The following is a 19,818-nucleotide window of genomic DNA, read 5'->3' on the forward strand; positions in this document are numbered from 1 at the left end:
GGGGGTGTCAATTGATTTTCCCAAGCACCAAAAGGCAAGAGAAGAAGCGATGGATAGAAATTAATCAAGGAGAGAAGCAACCTGTAACTGAGGAGAAACTTCCTAACAGTGAGGAAAATTAAGCAGGGAACAGTTTGCCTTCAGAAGTTGTGGTGCTCCATCACTGGAGGTTTTAAGAAGAGACTGGACAGCCACTTGTCTGAATCTCCTGCTTGAGCAACGGGCTCGACTAGAAGACCTCCAAGGTCCCTTCCAGCTGCATTCTGATTCTGATATTCAGTCCTGGTCAGACGTCTCCAACTGCCCTGCTCAGGAGCTCCACCTTTTGAGCCACGGCTGATTCCTTTCTTGCCTGTGTCATGTTGGCAGAGCGGCTTCCGGAGCCTTCTGGGACCTCCAGCTGCCATAGGATGCCTTGTGCTGCAAGGAGAGAAAATGGAGAAGTCAACCCACCACAGCCCCAATTTGTGTCAGTGTGTTTACTCTCCACCCCTTAGATCTCTCTTCTCCCCCCCCCCCCCACTGCAACCTCAACAGGTCAGAGAAGAAACAGCCAAGAAAAAGTTTGCAGCTCTCCTCCACATCGACTCCTCCTGGTCCTTCCCCGAGAGAGGAACTCCTGGAGAAGAGTCCACATTGGCTCAGTCCACACAGAAAGACACAGGGGTAGCTGTCAGAGGTTGCGTCTCACTCACCTCTCAGGAAGAGAATCCAAAGTCCCACGTTTATGGCGGCCACAATTGCCACAGGGATCCACCACATTGTAGCTAAAGGAGGAGAAATTCAGAATTTCTGATTAGACAAAGGCTGGGCTCCCTGATGGAGAGATGCTCAGCAACAGAAGCATTTCCCAACCCTCACTGGCCTCCATGCTGTGCTCCCACATGAAAGAAGCCAACTGTCTAACTTCTAACTGTCAGGAAAGTTCTAGAACCAACCTCTACCTTCTAACTGTCAGGAAAGTTCCCCTTAGTTCTAGAACCAACTTCTAACTATCAGGAAATATCTCCTTAGTTCTAGAACCAACCTCTATTTTCTAACTGTCAGGAAAGTTCTCCTTAGTTCTAGAACCAACCTCCACCTTCTAATTGTCGGAAAGTTCTCCTTAGTTCTAGAACCAACCTCTATCTTCTAACTGTCGGGAAAGTTCTCCTTAGTTCTAGAACCAACCTCTATCGTCTAAGTGTCGGGAAAGTTCTCCTTAGTTCTAGAACCAACCTCTATCTTTTAACTGTCAGGAAAGTTCTCCTTAGTTCTAGAACCAACCTCTACCTTCTAACTGTCAGGAAAGTTCTCCTTAGTTCTAGAACCAACCTCCACTTCTAATTGTCGGGAAAGTTCTCCTTAGTTCTAGAACCAACCTCTATCTTCTAACTGTCGGGAAAGTTCTCCTTAGTTCTAGAACCAACCTCTATCGTCTAAGTGTCGGGAAAGTTCTCCTTAGTTCTAGAACCAACCTCTATCTTTAACTGTCAGGAAAGTTCTCCTTAGTTCTAGAACCAACCTTACCTTCTAACTGTCAGGAAAGTTCTCCTTAGTTCTAGAACCAACTTCTAACTATCAGGAAATATCTCCTTAGTTCTAGAACCAACCTCTACCTTCTTACTGTCTGGAGAGAACTGAGTTCTCTTTAGTTCTAGAACCAACCTCTAATTCCTAATGTCAGGAAAGTTCTCCTTAGTTCTAGAAGCAAATTCTAATTTAAATGTCAGGAAAGGTCAGAAAACCCACCTCTGACGTGAACCCCCAAAATACAATGTGAGCGCCCTCCCTGCACATGCACTTGTGCATCCCCCACATGTGCCGCATCCCCTGTGCATGTATGGCAGAGACCTGAAAACCAGCTGGCCAGCGGGAGGCACACGCATGCACGCAAAGCTGGGCTTGGGCGACGGCTGGCATGCCTGCAGACAGAGCTCTGTGTGCCACCTGTGCCAATGTCCCATAGGTTTGCCATCACAGCCATATACCATATATCAAGCGTCCACAAAGAGATCGAAAATAAGATGGATCAATGATATCAGCAAGTATTGTGGGCCCAATTGGCAAAAGAAACTCAGGACGTATGGGTTGGAAACATGCGGAAGAGGTCTTCATCCTGCAGTGGATCCACAATGGGTAAGGATGGTGATGGTGATGATGATGATGCTTTATCATATATTATATGTTTGGACCTTTTCTTTCAAGTTACTACTTGTACTGTAACTCCCTGTCAGAAATCCCTTCTCTCCCATCACGAAATATAACACTACATTTGCTGCTCTCCACCTGAGAACTTGAGATGGTGCAGCAGAAGTCTTTCCAACATTGGTGAAAAATAAACTTCTACACATCACAACCTCTCACCTGTTTTGTCCTCCCAAGCCAAGACCAGGGGCTCCTGCAAGCCCTCGTGCTCCAGGCGACACCGAAAATGCTGCCTCTCCTTGGGGTTGATTTTAGTGCTGAGCCGGACATAATAGGTCCCGTCTGAGTTGGGGGCCACGTTCCTATGCAGGGTCTCGTTGTTCCAGACCTCTTTGTCCCTCATCCAAGTGGCCTGGATCTCCTTCAGGTAGAAGCCAGAGGCCTGGCAGATGAGGATCTCCAGGCTGTCATCTACTTCCTTGCGAGTCACCTTCCCCACTGGAGGCTCTGCAGAAACAGCAACACAGAGTTCCTGGAATTTCTAATATTTCTGTTAAGATGCTTTAATAACTGGGAAGACCTCATTTGGCCATCCTCTCCCACTGCTCCCTCCTCCATGCTTGAACCTATGAGAGCCTCAAAGATGGGGCCTTGAAGCTCTTTAGATTTAGCTTTGAAAGATACTGGTTTTCCCCAAAATAAGACCCGGTCTTATTTTCTTTTCAGCTCCAAAATAAGTGCTAGGGCTTATTTTCAAGGGTGTCCTATATTTTCCATATACACTTCTGTTTGCTCACCACCACAAGGCAGGGGTGGGGGATGGAGCGACCTTATGCATCCCAAACTGGCTTATCTCAGGGCCCCCATCCAGGCTACCCATGCCCCAACACTTGCCTCCCCGTGGCCACGGCACCAACACACTGCTCAGCCTCCTCTGTTGTGGCTGCAAGCAAGCAGAAGCAAGTGGGCTGGTGGCAACATGGGCACCTGCTCAGTGATGAAATCCAATTTTTTGCCCACCGGTTCTGCGTGGCTTGGGGGAGTCATGTGACTGGGTGGGCATAGCCAACTTTTTTTCACTTTTTAAAGCAGTTTTTCCCTGCCGGTTTGGGCAAATAGGTAGGACCAAAATGCTTTAAAAAGGGGGGGAAGTTCTGACAATCATGTGGATCAGCTGTGAGACATGATCATGGGAAGCTTTCCCCCCTTTTTAAAGCATTTTGTTCCTGCCTATTTGCCCGAACCGGCAGGAAAAAAATGCTTTAAAAAGGGGGGAAGCTTCCCACGATCACGCGGCTCACAGCTGAGCCACGTGATCCCGGAAGTTTTTTTTACTACCGGTTTGCAGAACCAGGGACAATTGTCCCTACAGGTTCGGCCGAACCAGGCTGAACTGGGAGGATTTCATCCCTGCTCCTGCTACTCACGGCTACTGGTCCCGCCGCAGTGAGGCAGGTGTCAGACATGAGATAAGCTAGTGCGGGACATGTGGGGCAGCTCCACCCCACCTCAAGCCATGGCACCACAAGCAACCAGACAGAATGGGCACTGCACAGGATCTTAAGTAGGCTTATTTAGGGGCATAGGGCTTATATTAGGCGCTCATGTAAAATAATGTTAGGGCTTATTTTCAGGATAGTTGTTATTTTGGAGAAGCAGGGTATACATAGAATTTGGGGCAAAATTCTACTCTGAGTAAAATAATTGGAATGCTTTTGGGTTGAGTCGAGTTTGATTCTCCATCCACTGGAATTTTATTTGAATTTTAGAGATGGAAACACGTTAGTTCTCCTGGCAGCCATTCATTTAGCCACCGTGGTGTGGTGGTTAGAGTGCAGTACTGCAGGCTCCTTCTGCTGATCACCGGCTGCTAGCAGTTTGGCAGTTCGGGTCTTTCTGGCTAAAGTTTGACTTAGCCTTCCATCCTTCCGAGGTCGGTAAAATGAGGACCAGATTGTAGGGGGCAATGTAAACCGCTTAGAGAGGGTTGTAAACATTGTGAAGCGGTATATAAGTCTAAGTGCCATTGCTATTTAGTCGATCAAAGTTACAACAGCACTGAAAAAAAGTGAATTATGACCATTTTTCACATTTATGACCGTTGCTCCCCATGGCTCAAAATTCAGACTTTTGGCAATGGCTAATATTTATGATGGTTGCGGAGTCAGATTCATTTAACAACTGTGTTACTAATTTAACAACTGAAGTGATTCCCTTAACAATTGCGGCAAGAAAGTATGTAAAATGGGGCAAAACTCATTTACAACTGTGTCTCTTAGGAACAGGAATTTTGGGCTCAATGTGGTCATACGAGGACTACCTGCACAAATCAAACCTATCTTTTGATTCTGTCCCAAATGCAGGACGTGGAAATTGTATTGCAATTTCTTCTGCTTTGCAAGATTGGAAATGGAACCAGATCTTGCAGCCTTAATCTCTTGTTCAATTAGATTCCTTATCTTTATCTTTGAAGAATTTACTTTGGGGGATAGTGAAGATTATTTCCCCATCGCTCTTCTGTAATCTGATGTGAGATACTGCCCAACCTTTTTCTGCCAAGCCCATGAAAGGTGCTTGGCTGTGTAGGACATAAATAATATGGGGTAGGGGGAGAGGGTGGAAGGTACGAAAACAAAATCAACAAAATCCCCAGTTTGGGGATTGATTCAATGTTAACCTACCAAATTGAATGTGCTCAATGCGTCTGCATTTCCTGCGTCAGATGAGGAGAGCACATCTTTCTCTTTCTGTCCTGGCCACTCTTTACAGAGGCACGATTGAGTGTGTTTTAACAAACTGCATCACTCTTTGGTTTGGTGGCAGCAGTGACTCAGATAGAAAGTCCTTACGGAGGGTGATAAGGACAGCTATTCTATATTCTATTCTATTCTATTCTGTTCTGTTCTATTCTATTCTATATTCTATTCTGTTCTGTTCTATTTTTATTCTTATTCATTCTAATTCTTCTATTCTATTCATTCTTATTCTAATTATCTATTCTATAACAATCTAGTCTATGCTATTCTATACTATTCTATGCTATTTTTATTCTATCTGATTCTATTCTGATTCTATTTGTTCTGTTCTATTTTCTGTTTTATATTCTATTTGCAAGTTCTTCCACATAGAAATAAGGAACAAACTGATCTTTACATCCTGACCCAATGTTAGTTTCATTTGTTTTGCAAGCTTTTCTCATGGAAATAGAACAGGACCTTCAGCATTAATTACTTATTTGAAGTACTTATTTGGGGTTGGGGGCATTGAAGGTTATTTTCAGGGGTGAAATCCAGCAGGTTCTGACTAGTTCTGGAGAACCGGTAGCTGAAATTTTGAGTAGTTCAGAGAACCAGTAGTGGAAATTTTGAGTAGTTTTGAGAACCGGCAAATGCCACTCTGGCTGGCCCAAGGGGTGGGAATGGAGATTTTGCAGTATCCTTCCCCTGCCACGCCCACTAAGCCATGCCCATCAAGCCACCCCCAGAACCAGTAGTAAAAAAAATAGAATTTTACCATTGCTTATTTTCCTTCTGTAATGTGATCTGGGATACTGCCTGACCTTTTTCTGCAAAGGGTGGCTTGGCTATGTAGGGAAAAATAATATGGGGAGGGGGAGCCTACAGAAACATGCTCAATGGAGACCCCCCTTTGCCACTCACCTGCCCTTTTTAGAGCATCCTTCCGGTAGGACAGGTATCTCTGCAGCCACACAATGCAGGTCTTCTCCAGGAAGACATTTACTTTCTCGACCACTCTGGATCATCCTCCTCCTTGACCTTCTCGGCTTGAGCTGAGCTGCTCCCCATTTGAGGGTCTCATTCTGGAAGCTGATGATATCCCACCTGTTGTAGCCATAGCGCAAAAACCCTCCTTTGTTCCCATCTTTCTTGATCTCGCAGCCCAAAATCGCCTGCAGGGTGTGAAGCCCTGGAAGAGTCCAGGAGAGAGGTGGGTGAGAAGGGCTGAGGAGTCCTCAGCCCCCTCCCCTCCAGGAGGCCCATTAAGAAGTCTCAGGCAAATGCTTATGGAGATTCTCAGTCTCCATCCAGGTCACGATTGTCTCAAAGGTGCTTTTTTCAAGAGGCAACTGGACTTCCTGTTTTTTCTCTTTGAAGATGTTTCGCTTCTCATCCAAGAAGCTTCTTCAGCTCTGACAGGATGGTGGGAATGGAAGGATTTATAAAAGGATAAAAGGATTTATAACAGCTGGTCATTTGCATTCTTTGAGACAGTTGTTGAGGCCGCTTGGAAGTTTATCTGTTTCATCAGAGGGTCAACAGAGGGGAGAAATACGACACCTCCATCTCCATCTACAACATTCTTTCAGCAGTTCCAAGAAGGCTCCACACCCATCTGTACTACTCAGGTGACCCTGAGGACAGAGATAAACCTCCCTGACCTCAATGACTCTCTAAAGGAATGCAAATGTCCAGCTGTCTGCAAGGAATATAAATTCCCAACCATCCAGTCAGAGCTGAAGAACCTTTGTGGAGAGTGAAACATCTTCAAAAAAAACCAGAAAGTTTAGTTGCTTCTTGAAAAAAGCCCTTTTTGGACAAGTCTCATGCAAGGAGTCTTGTCCTTATCTGGCCAATCTCTCCTTCCCCTCTTCATCCCACAAGGATCAAAGCCTTTCAGTGGTCAGAGAGCATAATGTGGGTGGGGCCAAGCCGTGAAGAATTTGAGGGAGAAAATTGGTTTTGTGGGAGTCTTTGTGTTTTACAGGGAATAAAATCCCACCAATCGGCTCCTGAATCCATTGGAGGCCAAAGGTGGTGCTGCCTCTGCTCACCTCCAGCCCGGCGGCCCAGTTTTGATAACTTCTCCAGGTCGGCCCTGAAGACCGACTCAAAGGGCAGAAAGGTCCCCTCCTCCACCTCCTTCACCCAGGACACCAGAGGCTCCATCTTCCTGGTGTGGCTGTCAAAGCGAGCGATGGGCTGGTCATCCAAGTAGCCCCCAATGAAGGACTGAGGCGGCCCCTGACTGGGCTCTGACAGATGGAGGTAGGAATAGCACAGGGAGTGTGAGAGGGAGCCTGGATAGGGAGGAAGAAAAAGGATAGAATTAAGGAGTTTACACTCCATCCCCGCCAACATTTCACTATCCACCAGCATCTCCAACAACTGGCTTGCCCTCTTTCTGCTCTGCTTGGAAAGGCTCCTCCATTCAAACCTGAGGAAGAAGCCCCAGCATCCCTTGGCTGAGCTTAAAAACATCTGGGCAGAGCACACTGATTAAGGTTTCCCCACCCCTAGCTCCTCTGCCCCCCTGGGATTCCCAGCCAGCTGCTTATGCCCCTGACTCGATCACAACTCCCCTGCCAATTGCAGGAACTGACGGACCTGGGACAGGACTGACCACATGATTGGCTAAATAATTGGCAGCTAAAATTGCCTCGCCCTAATACAGCTTACTCATTCCTGCATGCTAATAATGCATCTTCACAGAATAACAGAGTTGGCAGGGACCTTGAGGTCTTCTAGTCCACCCCCTGCTCAGGCAGAAACCCTACACCATTTCAGACAAATGGCTATCCAACATCTTAAATACTTCCAGTGTTGGGGCATTCACAACTTCTGGAGGCAGCTGTTCCTGATTAATTCCAACTGTCAGGAAATTTCTCCTAAGTTCTAGGTTGCTTCTCTCCTTGATTAGTTTCCATCAGTTGCTTCTTGTTCTGCCTTCAGGTGCTTTGGAGAATAGCTTGACTCCCTCTTCTTTGGGGCAACCCCTGAGATATCAAACAGTGCTATCATGTCACCCTAGTTCTTCTTTTCATTAAATTAGACATACGAAATTCCAGCAATCATTCTTTATATGTTTTAGCCTCCAGTCCCCTAATCCTCTTTGTTGCTCTTCTCTGCACTCTTTCTAGGGTCTCCACTCTTTTTTACATCGTGGTGACCAAAACTGAATGCATTATTTCAAGTGTGGCTTTACCAAGGCCTTATAGAGTGGTATTAATACTTCACATGATCTTGATTCTATCCCTCTGTTGATGCAGCCTAGAACTGTGTTGGCTTTTTTGGTAGCTGCACACACTGCTGGCTCCTATTTAAACCGTTGTTCAACAACTCCATTCTCTCCTGGAGTGTAAGAGTTCATTTTTCTATGGGTTATTCTTTTTCTTCTTCTCAGCCATTGCTGAAACATGTTAGACATGATCTCTGTTTGTAAGTCTGTTTATAGCTGGCAAACCCTTTGATTGACCCATAGCTTCCTTGTTTAGAGACCTGGCTACTCTCCAGAGAATCAACCCAACCCTTTCTCAGCCCTCCAGCCCTTCCCAGGTGACTCAGTTTTCTGATAAGGTGGACTCCATAGCAGGTAAGCCCAGGAAGAGGAAAGAGATGGATGAGACAGATTGAGTTCTGTGTTGGAATAATAAACTCTTCTACAAACAGCCCCCCCCTTTTCTCTGCCTCTCCTGTCAACCCCCCCCTCCCGCATCTTCCTGCTCCAACCTCTTTCCCACCGTCTGCTGTCCCTATCCCCCCCCCACTTACATATGTAAATCAGTCCCAGGATAATGTATAAACTCCACCCTGGCTGTTGTTTTTGCTGCCCAAATTGCCCATTGCTCTCTATTTTGATATTTCCCCAGAAATACCAATGGAATTGATTAGAAAGAAACACCAAATGTTCTTAAACGAGGATTGGTGAAGCAAGAAGGAAGGAAGATGTTTTCTGTCTTGTAAATCTTCCCTCCCTCCCCATTTGTCTGGAATAGTATATAAGGTCTCCTGCTCCAGCAGGGGCTGGACTAGAAGACCTCCAAGGTCTCTTCCAACACTGCAGACATGATATGAGTGTTCCAATATCTCAGAGGTTGCCACAAAGAAGAGGAGTCTAGCTATTATCCAAAGCACTTGAGGGCAGGACAAGAAGCAATGGGTGGAAACTAATCAAGGAGAGAAGCAAATTAGGAGAAATTTCTTGACAGTTAGAACAATTAATCAGTGGAACAGCTTGCCTCCAGAAGTTGTGAATGCCCCAACACTGGAAGTCTTTAAAAAGAGATTGGATAACCATTTGTTTCCTGCCTAAGGAGGGGTTGGACTAGAAGACCTCCAAGTGCGATTTCTCCGTGGTGGTTCATGAAGCCAATGAGGAAGAAGACTTGGACACGAATTTCCTTCGGGACGAAACCGACCCGGAACAGAGTCCGGAGGCTTCTTTTATTGAGCATACACAAGGGGGGTGGATTCACATAGCCAATGGGGACCAATCACGATTGTGCAAGTTTACAGTATATGGTAACTCATTTACTCTCATGTAGACTCGAAGAATACTCATAGTCAATAAACCTTTTATCATCATGCAAACATCCAATGCTTAATTAATGTTTGAGAGTTAAACAGTTGTAACCCCTGATTTAATCAACGCTTAGTTACAAGTCTGTGGTTGCTGATCTGTTAGTGTTAAGGGTACTGATTTAATCAACGCTTGGAGCTGGACAGTTTGCCTTACTGATCTAATCATAAGGCCAATTATTGCTTTATTTACTGATTTAATCATATGGTTAATTATTGCTTCTGTTCTATACGTGTTACAGTATGGCAATGCATACCTGCACGTATATCGCAACATCTCCTCCTTTTGTTTTAAATTTTGAGGAGTCGAAGGGAGTATCGTTTTTCTCTGGGTCTTCATCAGAGAATGCTGTGTAGGGCTTTGTGTTGAATCAAAGTTGCTGTGTTAATGTTTTGCCCTGTGTCATACTTTCTACTGTGGATTGAATGATGATTCGGAGCACTGGGATTAAACAGGGCAAAAGGAGAAACCCTAGAGCACATGCCTGCCATGAAGGCGCTTGTTTCCAATTGCGAAAAATTCCTCCCAGGAAACCTGCATCATCCATTAATCCTGTCCATTTTTGCACGGGTACGTGAACCAATTTTGCAACTGAGATTGGCCACTACCTTGCCAGTTTCATCAATTTGAAGACAGCAATTTGTAATTAAATTTCCTACATACTCCCCTTTCTTTTGTTTTCTCTTCAAAACATGTGAGTGGAATGCACATGTGTTTAGCTTTCAACCATGAAGGTCTAGCAACGAGGGTACAAATTTCTGGAAAGAAATTTACAGTATCCAATTTTCCATGCCAATTAGTTCAGATATCACTTTATGAGCTTCCAGACAGGTTTTAAACACAAAATTCACAGCCTTGCTTTCCCTTTAAGGTTAGGCTGCCAATTTTAAAAGGGATGGTTCTTCAACCTGCCCTGGCTTTTATTTTAGTGAGGCCAAATTGAGTTTAGCTAATGTGCAAAAACTGTGTGTGGAGGAGATAGTTTCAATTAATAATTCTGAATAGGCTCTTCTCTCTCTCTCTCTCCTCTCTCTCTCTCTTTTCTCTCTCTCTCTGTGTGTGTGTGTCTGTGTAGCTGCTTCTACAATACAGAAAATACATGACATTTTGGACAAACTTTCCCTCCCCAGACATAAATCCAAGGTGTTCAGAATTGCTGTGCTATCATTCTCAAAATACAATTCTTACAGAATACATTAAACTGATTACAATATAATGAGAAGAAAGAAACCTAACAATGAATTTCTGTGAAGAAAGCAAAGAAAGAAACTTTAGGATCAATTTTCACCCTCCCCATAGTCTTCTGCTCTGGGATGAAGAAAGTCTTTGGTCTTTACTTCTCCATCTCAGAGTCCATTCTTTCATATCTGCTGATGGCATTAGGCTTAGCTTGCTGATAAGAGTGGTCAGTCAGGTAGAGTCTGTCCCAGGCTTGGGTAAGTTTTTTCTCCTCATGTCAGGTTTTATCAGAATGCAATCACAGCAGCCAATTCAAGAGTTAGCAGTCCTTTGTGTCTTAGGTGAAGAAAAAGAGAGGCCAAATATACAGTTCTTACAGACATAAGTCCCATGTTGTGGAATCTCACCCATTCTGTCCAAATGTGAAATCCAAACATTATTCCAGAAGGCAGACATGTAAATGATGTAAATTTCATGGACAGGACATTCCCACTGCTTCTATGATTGAAACACTTTTGCAGTAAGATGAGTAAATTTTCAAAAGAGACAACAACTTGTGTTGCAAACAAACAAACAAAATATCATAGGGTAGAGTACCTTGACTCACAAGCTTTTACAAATGCACTCTGTAAAGAGAAAGGGAAGAAAAACAGCTTTTTTAAAAAATGCAATTAAAAAAGAGGTACTTTGAGTCAACACTCCAAAATATTAGATTCCATTCAGATGGAAGCAAATCCTCATCAAGTATGTTAAAACATTTACAAATGTAAGCAAAATATCTCAAAATCATTTCTGTTTATAGGTTTAATTAAGCATTTTAAACCTCAAAAATTTCCAGAAGGAAAAGAGAAAAACCAAAATGCATTCAGAGCAGAAAAGGAAATGTAATTGCATAACTTTTATAGATGAAAAGATAATAGTAAAAGGTAAAGGTGAAGGAAGTCACCCATTTACTCCAAATTTCAGAAGAGAGAGGAAAAAAATGTTAAAATGAGCAGAAAACTTCAGCCCCCCTTCAATGACCCAAAAAGAATGAGGGAAAAAGGGGGGGGATGCAGAGGCATTCACAGGTATCTACACACCGTCACTGAAAAATGAGCAGACACACACTCTCCCCATTTCTCCTGCTTCCCTCCAAAGAATGACCCAGAGGGAAAAAAAAAGGGGGGGGGTCACGCAGGCAATCACATCTCTTCAGTTATCACTTTCGGGACATATACATTCATACTGCAATCATGCTTGCTCATGCCAACCAATCATTATAATTATTTCAGGAAGCTTTTTCACAAGCCACCAAGCTTCATTTTATTTATTAGAGGATCTCACCCTCCTTTCAGGTTTGGAAATGATAACACACAAGCATACACACACATACCATTAAACAATCTTGCAGCTTACTGTACATTTGCACTGCAATCAGACTGCTTGTGTAAATTAATTTCACACACAAAAATATCCCATTTCATTCTTCTTTCATACAAAGCAGTTATTACAATTATTTCAGGGAGCTGTACATAAGCCAATGAGCTCCATTTTCTATTATTAAGAGATCTCAACTTCCCTCCAGGTCTGAAAATGATTACACACACACATGCACACATACCATGAAACAACACTTTCAGGCCTGGGGGAGGTTCTGTCACTTTAAATCTTCAAATGTCTTTATTTAGCTAGCTGATCAAACATCAGTTCAATTCAATTCTACATGTTATTAGATGCACACCTAAGAATTTTTTTTAACAGACATTACATCAAAGTAATCAAGTCCAATTACCTAGGTCTTCCCATTCAGTCAGGCTTTAATCGCTTTGGGGAAGAAACTCAGTTAGAATTTCTCTTCAGTTCATCTGATGGTGGCCAGAAAATCAGCAAACTTGTTACAAAATCTAAATGAAAACTGTCTTCTAGGGGCCAGGTTTCGAGTAGGTTGGCCAGATAGATGTGCAGAGGGTTTTTACATGCACACACAAGGCTACACTCTCCTTCTCCCCCAAAAGAAAAAATCTTTACTCACCTGAAGAGTAAATCTTCCAGGCCTGAAAAACATGAAAACAAGGTTCCCTCCCCTACAGAAAGGCATTGTTGGGGGATTAAGGGTAAGGGAGGGGCTTGGGGAGGGTAGAAAGCTTGCAGGCAGAGTTAAAAAAAGGTAAAATCATCAGTTACTAAACAGATAAACTGGTAACATTATGGGGATATCAGATGCAAAATGGGGTCTGGATTCACATGCTTCAGGAAAGAAATAAACAGGTAAAATCATTTAAACACACGCTAGAAGCAAGGATGAAACTTTTCCTGTAAATGAACTTAAAACATTTTCTGGGTTGTTACTTTAAGGCAAAGGGAAGGAAGGAAGGAAAAAAACCACTTCTCTGTACTTTTTTTTGGGGGGGAACAAACTGAGCGAAGGCAATTTCTGCCAGTTTAGACCTTGAGGGTGCACAAAGACTTAGGCACACATTTACACAAGAACAAGGAGAAAATAAGAAGGGAAAAAACAGAACTCTCAGGTTTTCACATCCTACATCCCCAGCACAAATCTGTTAAATTAGGGAAGGCACAAATCTTAAACAACCACATAGAAGACAAAGAGACAAAGAGACAGGAGGAAAAAGAAACCTCAACATTTTTCCCTTTTCTTTAAGTACCTTTATGTAGCCAAATTAGTTTTCCTGTATTATCACAGAACAACAGAAACAACACAAAATTTAAACTTTAGAGAATTAAAATTTAAAGGTACTCACCTTCTTTCCAGGCAGCCTTTGAGCTCAAACTCAAACCCCTTTAAAACCTAGATCCAATGGTTAAGGCCAAGATAAAGTCCACCCACAGACTCAATGGGGTCTGTGCCGGCATGGGAGGCTTACCTGGGCCATATCCATTTGTTAGGCTAGCTTGGAGTCCCATCTGTGGGTCGCCAATTGTTGAGAGAAATGTCCTTCTGGGTTCAGCTCCAAGTGGGAAAAAGACACTGGAGACATGGAGCTGCTTGGAAAGATGGTTTACTGTTGGACAGGGCACATGGCTTGAGCCCTGACCAAAAAGGTGATCACATGTTTCAATGTTGATGAGAAGAAGAGAGAAGGGAAGAGGAAGGGGCTTGCTAGGCTTTTTTGATAAGTAAACGCCATGTTGTTAAAACGCCTGGAGGGGCTCGGGGTTCCTCATGGAAGTAGGTGCCCAATTTTATCCATAAGGAGAGCTTTAAAGACCCCTTTTTCCGGGTAGATTGGACAATGATTTTAGACATCAGTCAACAAGTCAATTAAATGCTTTTGAGGGGAAAACGGAAGCGACTTGCCCATCGCTTGAATAATTACACTAGAAAATTTAGATATCCCGAAGCTCATGAAGGTGCGCTTCCTGTTCTTTCGAGAAACCCGATCCCATACTCACGAATTGAGAGGGTGCTCCGTTTGCAGATGGCCAGCCCTGGGTGCGAGGCTTTTCCCGGCCGAGGGTGAGATGAGACGGGCAGCATGGATCATCACGTCGGGGTCACCAGATGCGATTTCTCCGTGGGTGGTTCATGAAGCCAATGAGGAAAGAAGACTTGGACACGAATTTCCTTCGGGACGAAACCGACCCGGAACAGAGTCCGGAGGCTTCTTTTATTGAGCATACACAAGGGGGGTGGATTCACATAGCCAATGGGGACCAATCACGATTGTGCAAGTTTACAGTATATGGTAACTCATTTACTCTCATGTAGACTCGAAGATACTCATAGTCAATAAACCTTTTATCATCATGCAAACATCCAATGCTTAATTAATGTTTGAGAGTTAAACAGTTGTAACCCCTGATTTAATCAACGCTTAGTTACAAGTCTGTGGTTGCTGATCTGCTTAGTGTTAAGGTACTGATTTAATCAACGCTTGGAGTTGGACAGTTTGCCTTACTGATCTAATCATATGGCCAATTATTGCTTTTAGTTTACTGATTTAATCATATGGTTAATTATTGCTTCTGTTCTATACGTGTTACAGTATGGCTAAATGCATACCTGCACGTATATCGCAACATCCAAGGTCCTTTCCAACTTAGTTATTCTATCCTGTCCTGTCATTCGGTTGTCACAATGGGTCTTTTTCAAGATTTTCTGGTTTTTCTTTGAAGACTCATCCAAGAAGCTTGGGAGTTGAAGAAGCTTCTTGGATGAGAAGTGAAACGCCTTCAAAGAAAACCCAGAAAGTCCAGTTGCCTCTTTGAAAAAGCCCCTTTGGGACAACGGTGACCTGGACGACTGAGAATCTCCATAGACTGTTATTCTGTTATATGAGCTTGGAGGGGAGAGACACAGAACTAGGCGGCTCAGTGGCTAAAACACTGAGCTTGTCAATCAGAAAGGTCGGCAGTTCGATGGTTCAAATTCCTAGTCCAGGTCTCCTGCGAGAGCAGGGGGTGGACTAGATGACCTCCAAGGTCCCTTCCAACTCTGTTACTGTTCACGGCTCCCTCTCCTTTTCTGCTCCCCCCTCGCTTCCCCGTCCCTCAGGTGGCAAGTCCTTTCAGGAACTCACCGCAGCAGGCCCGGTCACGAAGGCCCCCAGCACCGCTCCCAGGAACAAGAGGGGCGCCCGTTGCAGAGCCATCGCCCTCCAGCCACGTGCGCCTCTCCACCGCAACTGGACACCGGATTGCACCCCACAGCCCAAACCATCAGCCGAAGGAAAACCCCGCCCCTTCTGCCCCCGCCCCGCCCCGCCCTTCGCGCTCCAGAGCGATGAGTCTCCGGGGCTCAAGTTCTCCACTCCCCCCTCCAAGGTGCGCAGAGAGGAAAGTGATCCGCCCTTTTTCTGTCCTCCGACGCCCAGGAAGGGGGAGCGGGGACCTAGGCGGTCGCTGCCCCTCGACTCATTGGGATTCCCTTTAGAATAAAGTTTAGGTGAGGACCTGCCAAGTTTAGCACAGGAAGGCGATCTGGTTACGTGTGAATGCAGCCACAGGGATGCCCTCCGAAGAGCAGTCCGTGTTTGTTGGATAAAGACTTTTGGCGAAAAGTCACTTCCTTTCCTTTCTCTTTCCTTTCTCTCCTTTCCTTTCCCTTCCTTTCCTTTTCTTTTTCTTTCCTTCCTTTCCTTTCACTTCCTTTCCTTTCACTTCTTTTCCTTTCCTTTTCTTTCTCTTTCCTTCCTTTCCTTTCCTTTTACTTCCTTTCTCTTTCCTTTGTTCCTTTATATGTTCAAACTTTATTTCAACATATAAATAACAATAAAAAGTCAAGGAAAGTATCTCTCTGCTTGAGCAGGGGGCTGGAGTAGAAGACCTCTAAGGTCCCTTCCAGATTGTGTTCTATTCCATTCCATTCCACTATTTTCCATTCTATTCTATCCTATCCTAGTCCATTCCATTCACCTATTTTCCATTCTATTTTCTATCTATTCTGTTCTGTTCTATTATGTTCCATTCCATTCCACTCCACTCCTCCCTATTCTTATCCCCATTCCACCCATCCCATTAAGGAGATGTTGTCCTCTCAGTCTAACCCCAACTGCCATAAGTGGAAGTTGAGCCAAGAGCCTCCTGGCCATGATTACCACCTGATTTTCAAACACCTTCCACGTGGGGTTTTTGGTGGGGCAGGGCAACCCCCATCCAAAGATGGCCTTGTCCTCGAATGGAGATCCCAAGACCCAAAGCCACAATCAGTCTTAGCCAGGCTCCAGCTGAAGCCTCTTAGTCCCACATTGGGATCCTAGCAGCCTCTAGGATAAGACAGACCGCTGCATCTGGCATGAGCATCACAATGAGAATGTATTTTATCTCTTTTCCAAAAATAAAATACAAATACAGAATGAAAACAAAACAAAACAAGAATTACAGAAAGACAGGCATGTACACACACAAAAATGTGTTCAACGAATATAAATTAACAATAACATATTACCTCCATCCTAGTTGAATGCTGTTTAGCTTTTGTCACACAAATCTAATTGGTTTGCTCACTTGCATTGGTGAGTCTAGACATAGTTACACATTTTTCTTCTTTATTAATATTTTTATTGCATGTTTTTCTTCATTTTACCTTACAGTTTCAACTTTGCAACAACAATGTACTGATTATATCAGCAACTCGTAAGATATACATGATGTTATATATCCTAATTATGTCCATTTTTCTCTTATTCATACAATATAGTCAACATAAAAAAGAATAAAAAATATAGGAACTTGCATACGACAAGTCTATTGTTTCCATGGTCCTAACATAGTTCTCTATACATTTATCATTCTATATATTTTAATTTACACTTTTGTACATTCTGGTACTAATATTGCTTACAATACGTATTCTTCTATATAACTTTATACCTGTATTTATTTCTGGTTTGTTAATCATCTTTCATCATTAACTTTCTAGTCTTTGCATCTATCATCTAACCAATTGTATCATAAGTCCCATATTAAATAATGGGACTCTCCTTGTTCTGCCCAGAGCAATGAGGTTCTGCCTCGGGCAGCCAGTTAACTCCACATTTAGGAATCTCTTTCAGACCATGTTTATTATCATGCATCCTTAATAACAAAACTTACAGTTCCATGTTAAGATTCTTCTGACTTTCCATGATCTGTCCCATGATGTAGTGTAAAAAGATGATGATTTTATCCTCATGCTGAGTAGAGATGTAGAATGCTACTATTCTGGTTCACAAAGGCAATTAAAACTGCCCAGCTACAAACTTTGCATGTGGGGAAGATGCCCCAGTGGCCAATCAGGAAAGTGATGTGATCACATGTAATGGAACTACATTTCCCCATAAGGCAGTCTCTGCCTGCATTTCCCATGAGGTAGTTTCTTAAAGGAGACAGTTCTTTTTTTTTTTTTGCAATTTGTTTTTATTTTTTAAACATAAAAAACAACATAAAAAAAAATCTCATCCATTACATACAGCATGTCGTTTGGTTACAAGTGTTTTGCATCCATATTATCAATTACAGTTACAATCACTGATTTTTCATCTAATATACTAGATTAAGGTGACCAGATATTAACATTGGGTAAAGAGAAACACCATTGACCGGGAGGGGGGGCGGTGTTCTTGATAAAAATTTTTTAAAAATCCAGTCTTTTAAAACGCAGGGGGACGTGGACAAATTGTTCCAAAGCGGGATGTCTGGGTCACCTTAATTTAGATGCCCTCAAAGGCAAAACTCAGGGGACTGAATTCTACAGGGGGAAGAGTAAAGGGGGGGATTTGAGGGGCAGCCCAAAGCACCATCTGTCTAAATTTGCATCAGGAGGCAGTAACATTTTCATAGACCATGATCAGAGGAGGCAGCTGATGCTATGGAGAGACTCCTCCTGCATTCAGTCCCAGGCCTACAAGTGGAAGTACCCCTTCCTTCCTTCCTTCCTCCTTTCACCTTCCTTCCTTCCCTCCCTCTTCCTTCTAAGCCTTCTCCCTTTCCATTCTTTCTCCTTCCTTCCTTTTGCCTATCTACCTTCTGTCTTTCTGCTCTTTAGATCTCTCTTCCCCTTCTCTTCCTTCCTCCTTCCATCCTTTCACCTTCCCTCCTTCCTCCCTTTCATCTTTATTTTTCTGTTCTTCCCCTTCTCTTCCTTTTCTTCTTCCATTATTTCTTCTTTCCTCTCCTCCCTCCCTTTTTTCCTTCCTCCTTCCATCCTTCCTTCTTCCTTCCTTCCTTCCTTCCTCTTGCTTATACTACCATTCACCTTATCCGTCTTCTGCTCTTTCCCTCTCTTCCTTCCTTTCTTCTTCCATCCTCTATTCTTTCCTCACCTCACTCCCTTCCTCCTTTTCTCTTCCTTCCTGTTCCATCCTTTCAGCTTCCTTTCTTTTGCTTATCTACCTTCTGTCTTTCTGCTCTTTCCATCTCTCTACCTTTCGCACTTCTGTTCCTTCTTCCTTCCATCCTTTCACCTTCCCTCCATCCTATTTCTTCCTTCTTCCTTCCTTCTGCCCTATCTAACCTTCACTTTCTCTGTCTTTCTGCTCTTTCCCTGTCTTCCCCTTTTCTCCCACCCTCACTTCTTTCCTTTCTAGTTCCATCTTTTCTTCTTTCCTCTCTCCCTCCCTTTTTCTTTCTTCCTTCCTTCCTCTTCCTCTGCCTATCACTTCACCCTCTTTGTCTTTCTGCTTTCCCTCTCTTCCCCTTCTCTCTTCCTACCTCCTTCCTTCTTTCTCCCTCCCCTTCTTCTTTTTCTTCCTTCATTTCTTCTTCCATTTCCTCCTCCTTCTTCCTTCTATTCTTTCTCCTTCCTTCCATCTTTTCTTCTTCCATCTTCTTCCCCCCTCCCTTCTTCTTTTCCTTCCCCCCCTCCCTCCTTCCTTCCTCTCCTTCCCACTCTCTCCTTGGGAGGGGACAAAACACAAGGGCTAATGGGGTCAGGGTGGGGGGGCAGCAGAGACCAAATAAAATCAGAAGATCTTATTAAAATTTTCCTATTTGTTGGATCGCATTGCTGCGAACATATAAACCAAATCAGGGGAAGATTTTGCAACTGAGGGTGCTGCAAGGAAATGGGGGAGGGAGGCAGCCCTGCCGTTTCCCAGTTTTGCAAGGAATGAGAAATGGTGCTTTAATCTGAAGCAAAGGATGACTGCAATCGGAACCACTGACAGGGAAAGAAAGAAAGAAAGATCCTTGTAGCACAAAACCCACCTTTGCATAGTTGTAAGAACATAGGTAAAACAAAAAAAAGCACAGCATCCCTACGCCCTCTGAATGGGACTCAGCGTGACTCCAATTTGAATACAAGCACACGGAGCCGGACGGGGAGATAAGCACCTTCATTTGCGTTCTCTGCGACCATGATGCTTTGCGATGAACAATCCCCGGGGCTCCCTGTGACTTTTTGCAGATTTTTCCTTTCGTACTTTAAAAAAAATTGGGACTTTTTTAAACAACCGCAGGACACGGGACAAAGTGTTAAAAAGAGGGACTGTCCCGCCAAAAGTGGGACGTCTGGTCACCTTAAACTAGATACCTCATTTTCATTGTACAGTGTATATTCAATTACAATTTTTTCCCAATAAACCTAATTCCCTTACATCTTGATTGTCTGTTGATAACTATATACCTTTATAATCACATATTCTGATAAGAATTTTTTTTTACCAACCATTATATTTATATATCACTGTTTCGATTATGTATAATCCCACAATCAACTATCGAGTATGCTTATGTTCATTATTGTCCTTGTACATCATACATTCAAACAAAGAT

The 19,818-nt window shown here is 43.5% G+C and overlaps 1 protein-coding gene across 1 annotated transcript; it reads right to left on the minus strand.

Annotated features, from left to right (window-relative positions):
• Nucleotides 1-244: 244 nt before the first annotated feature.
• On the minus strand, nucleotides 245-7,548 carry LOC116502584 (major histocompatibility complex class I-related gene protein-like). The gene is made up of 7 exons (XM_032208460.1): nucleotides 7,545-7,548; nucleotides 6,920-7,165; nucleotides 5,927-6,054; nucleotides 5,787-5,871; nucleotides 2,347-2,634; nucleotides 696-767; nucleotides 245-420 (listed from the first exon to the last, which is right to left on the minus strand). Exons 1-7 carry the CDS (start codon nucleotides 7,546-7,548, stop codon nucleotides 287-289), a joined length of 957 nt encoding a protein of 318 aa, XP_032064351.1. The 3' UTR covers nucleotides 245-286.
• Between the last annotated feature and the right edge of the window lie 12,270 nt (nucleotides 7,549-19,818).

Source organism: Thamnophis elegans, chromosome 2 (genome assembly GCF_009769535.1).
Source record: "Thamnophis elegans isolate rThaEle1 chromosome 2, rThaEle1.pri, whole genome shotgun sequence".
Classification (NCBI taxonomy): Eukaryota; Metazoa; Chordata; class Lepidosauria; order Squamata; family Colubridae; genus Thamnophis; species Thamnophis elegans.

Bases quoted from the DNA above. Each gene is read 5' to 3' on its own strand.
- LOC116502584 (XM_032208460.1), bottom strand. The intron at 5,872-5,926 runs GCAGCTCAGCTC...AGAGTGGTCGAG, and splicing joins ATGAGACCCTCAAATGGGGA to AAAGTAAATGTCTTCCTGGA. The intron at 2,635-5,786 runs GTGAGTGGCAAA...CTGTTTCTGCAG, and splicing joins GGATGCTCTAAAAAGGGCAG to AGCCTCCAGTGGGGAAGGTG.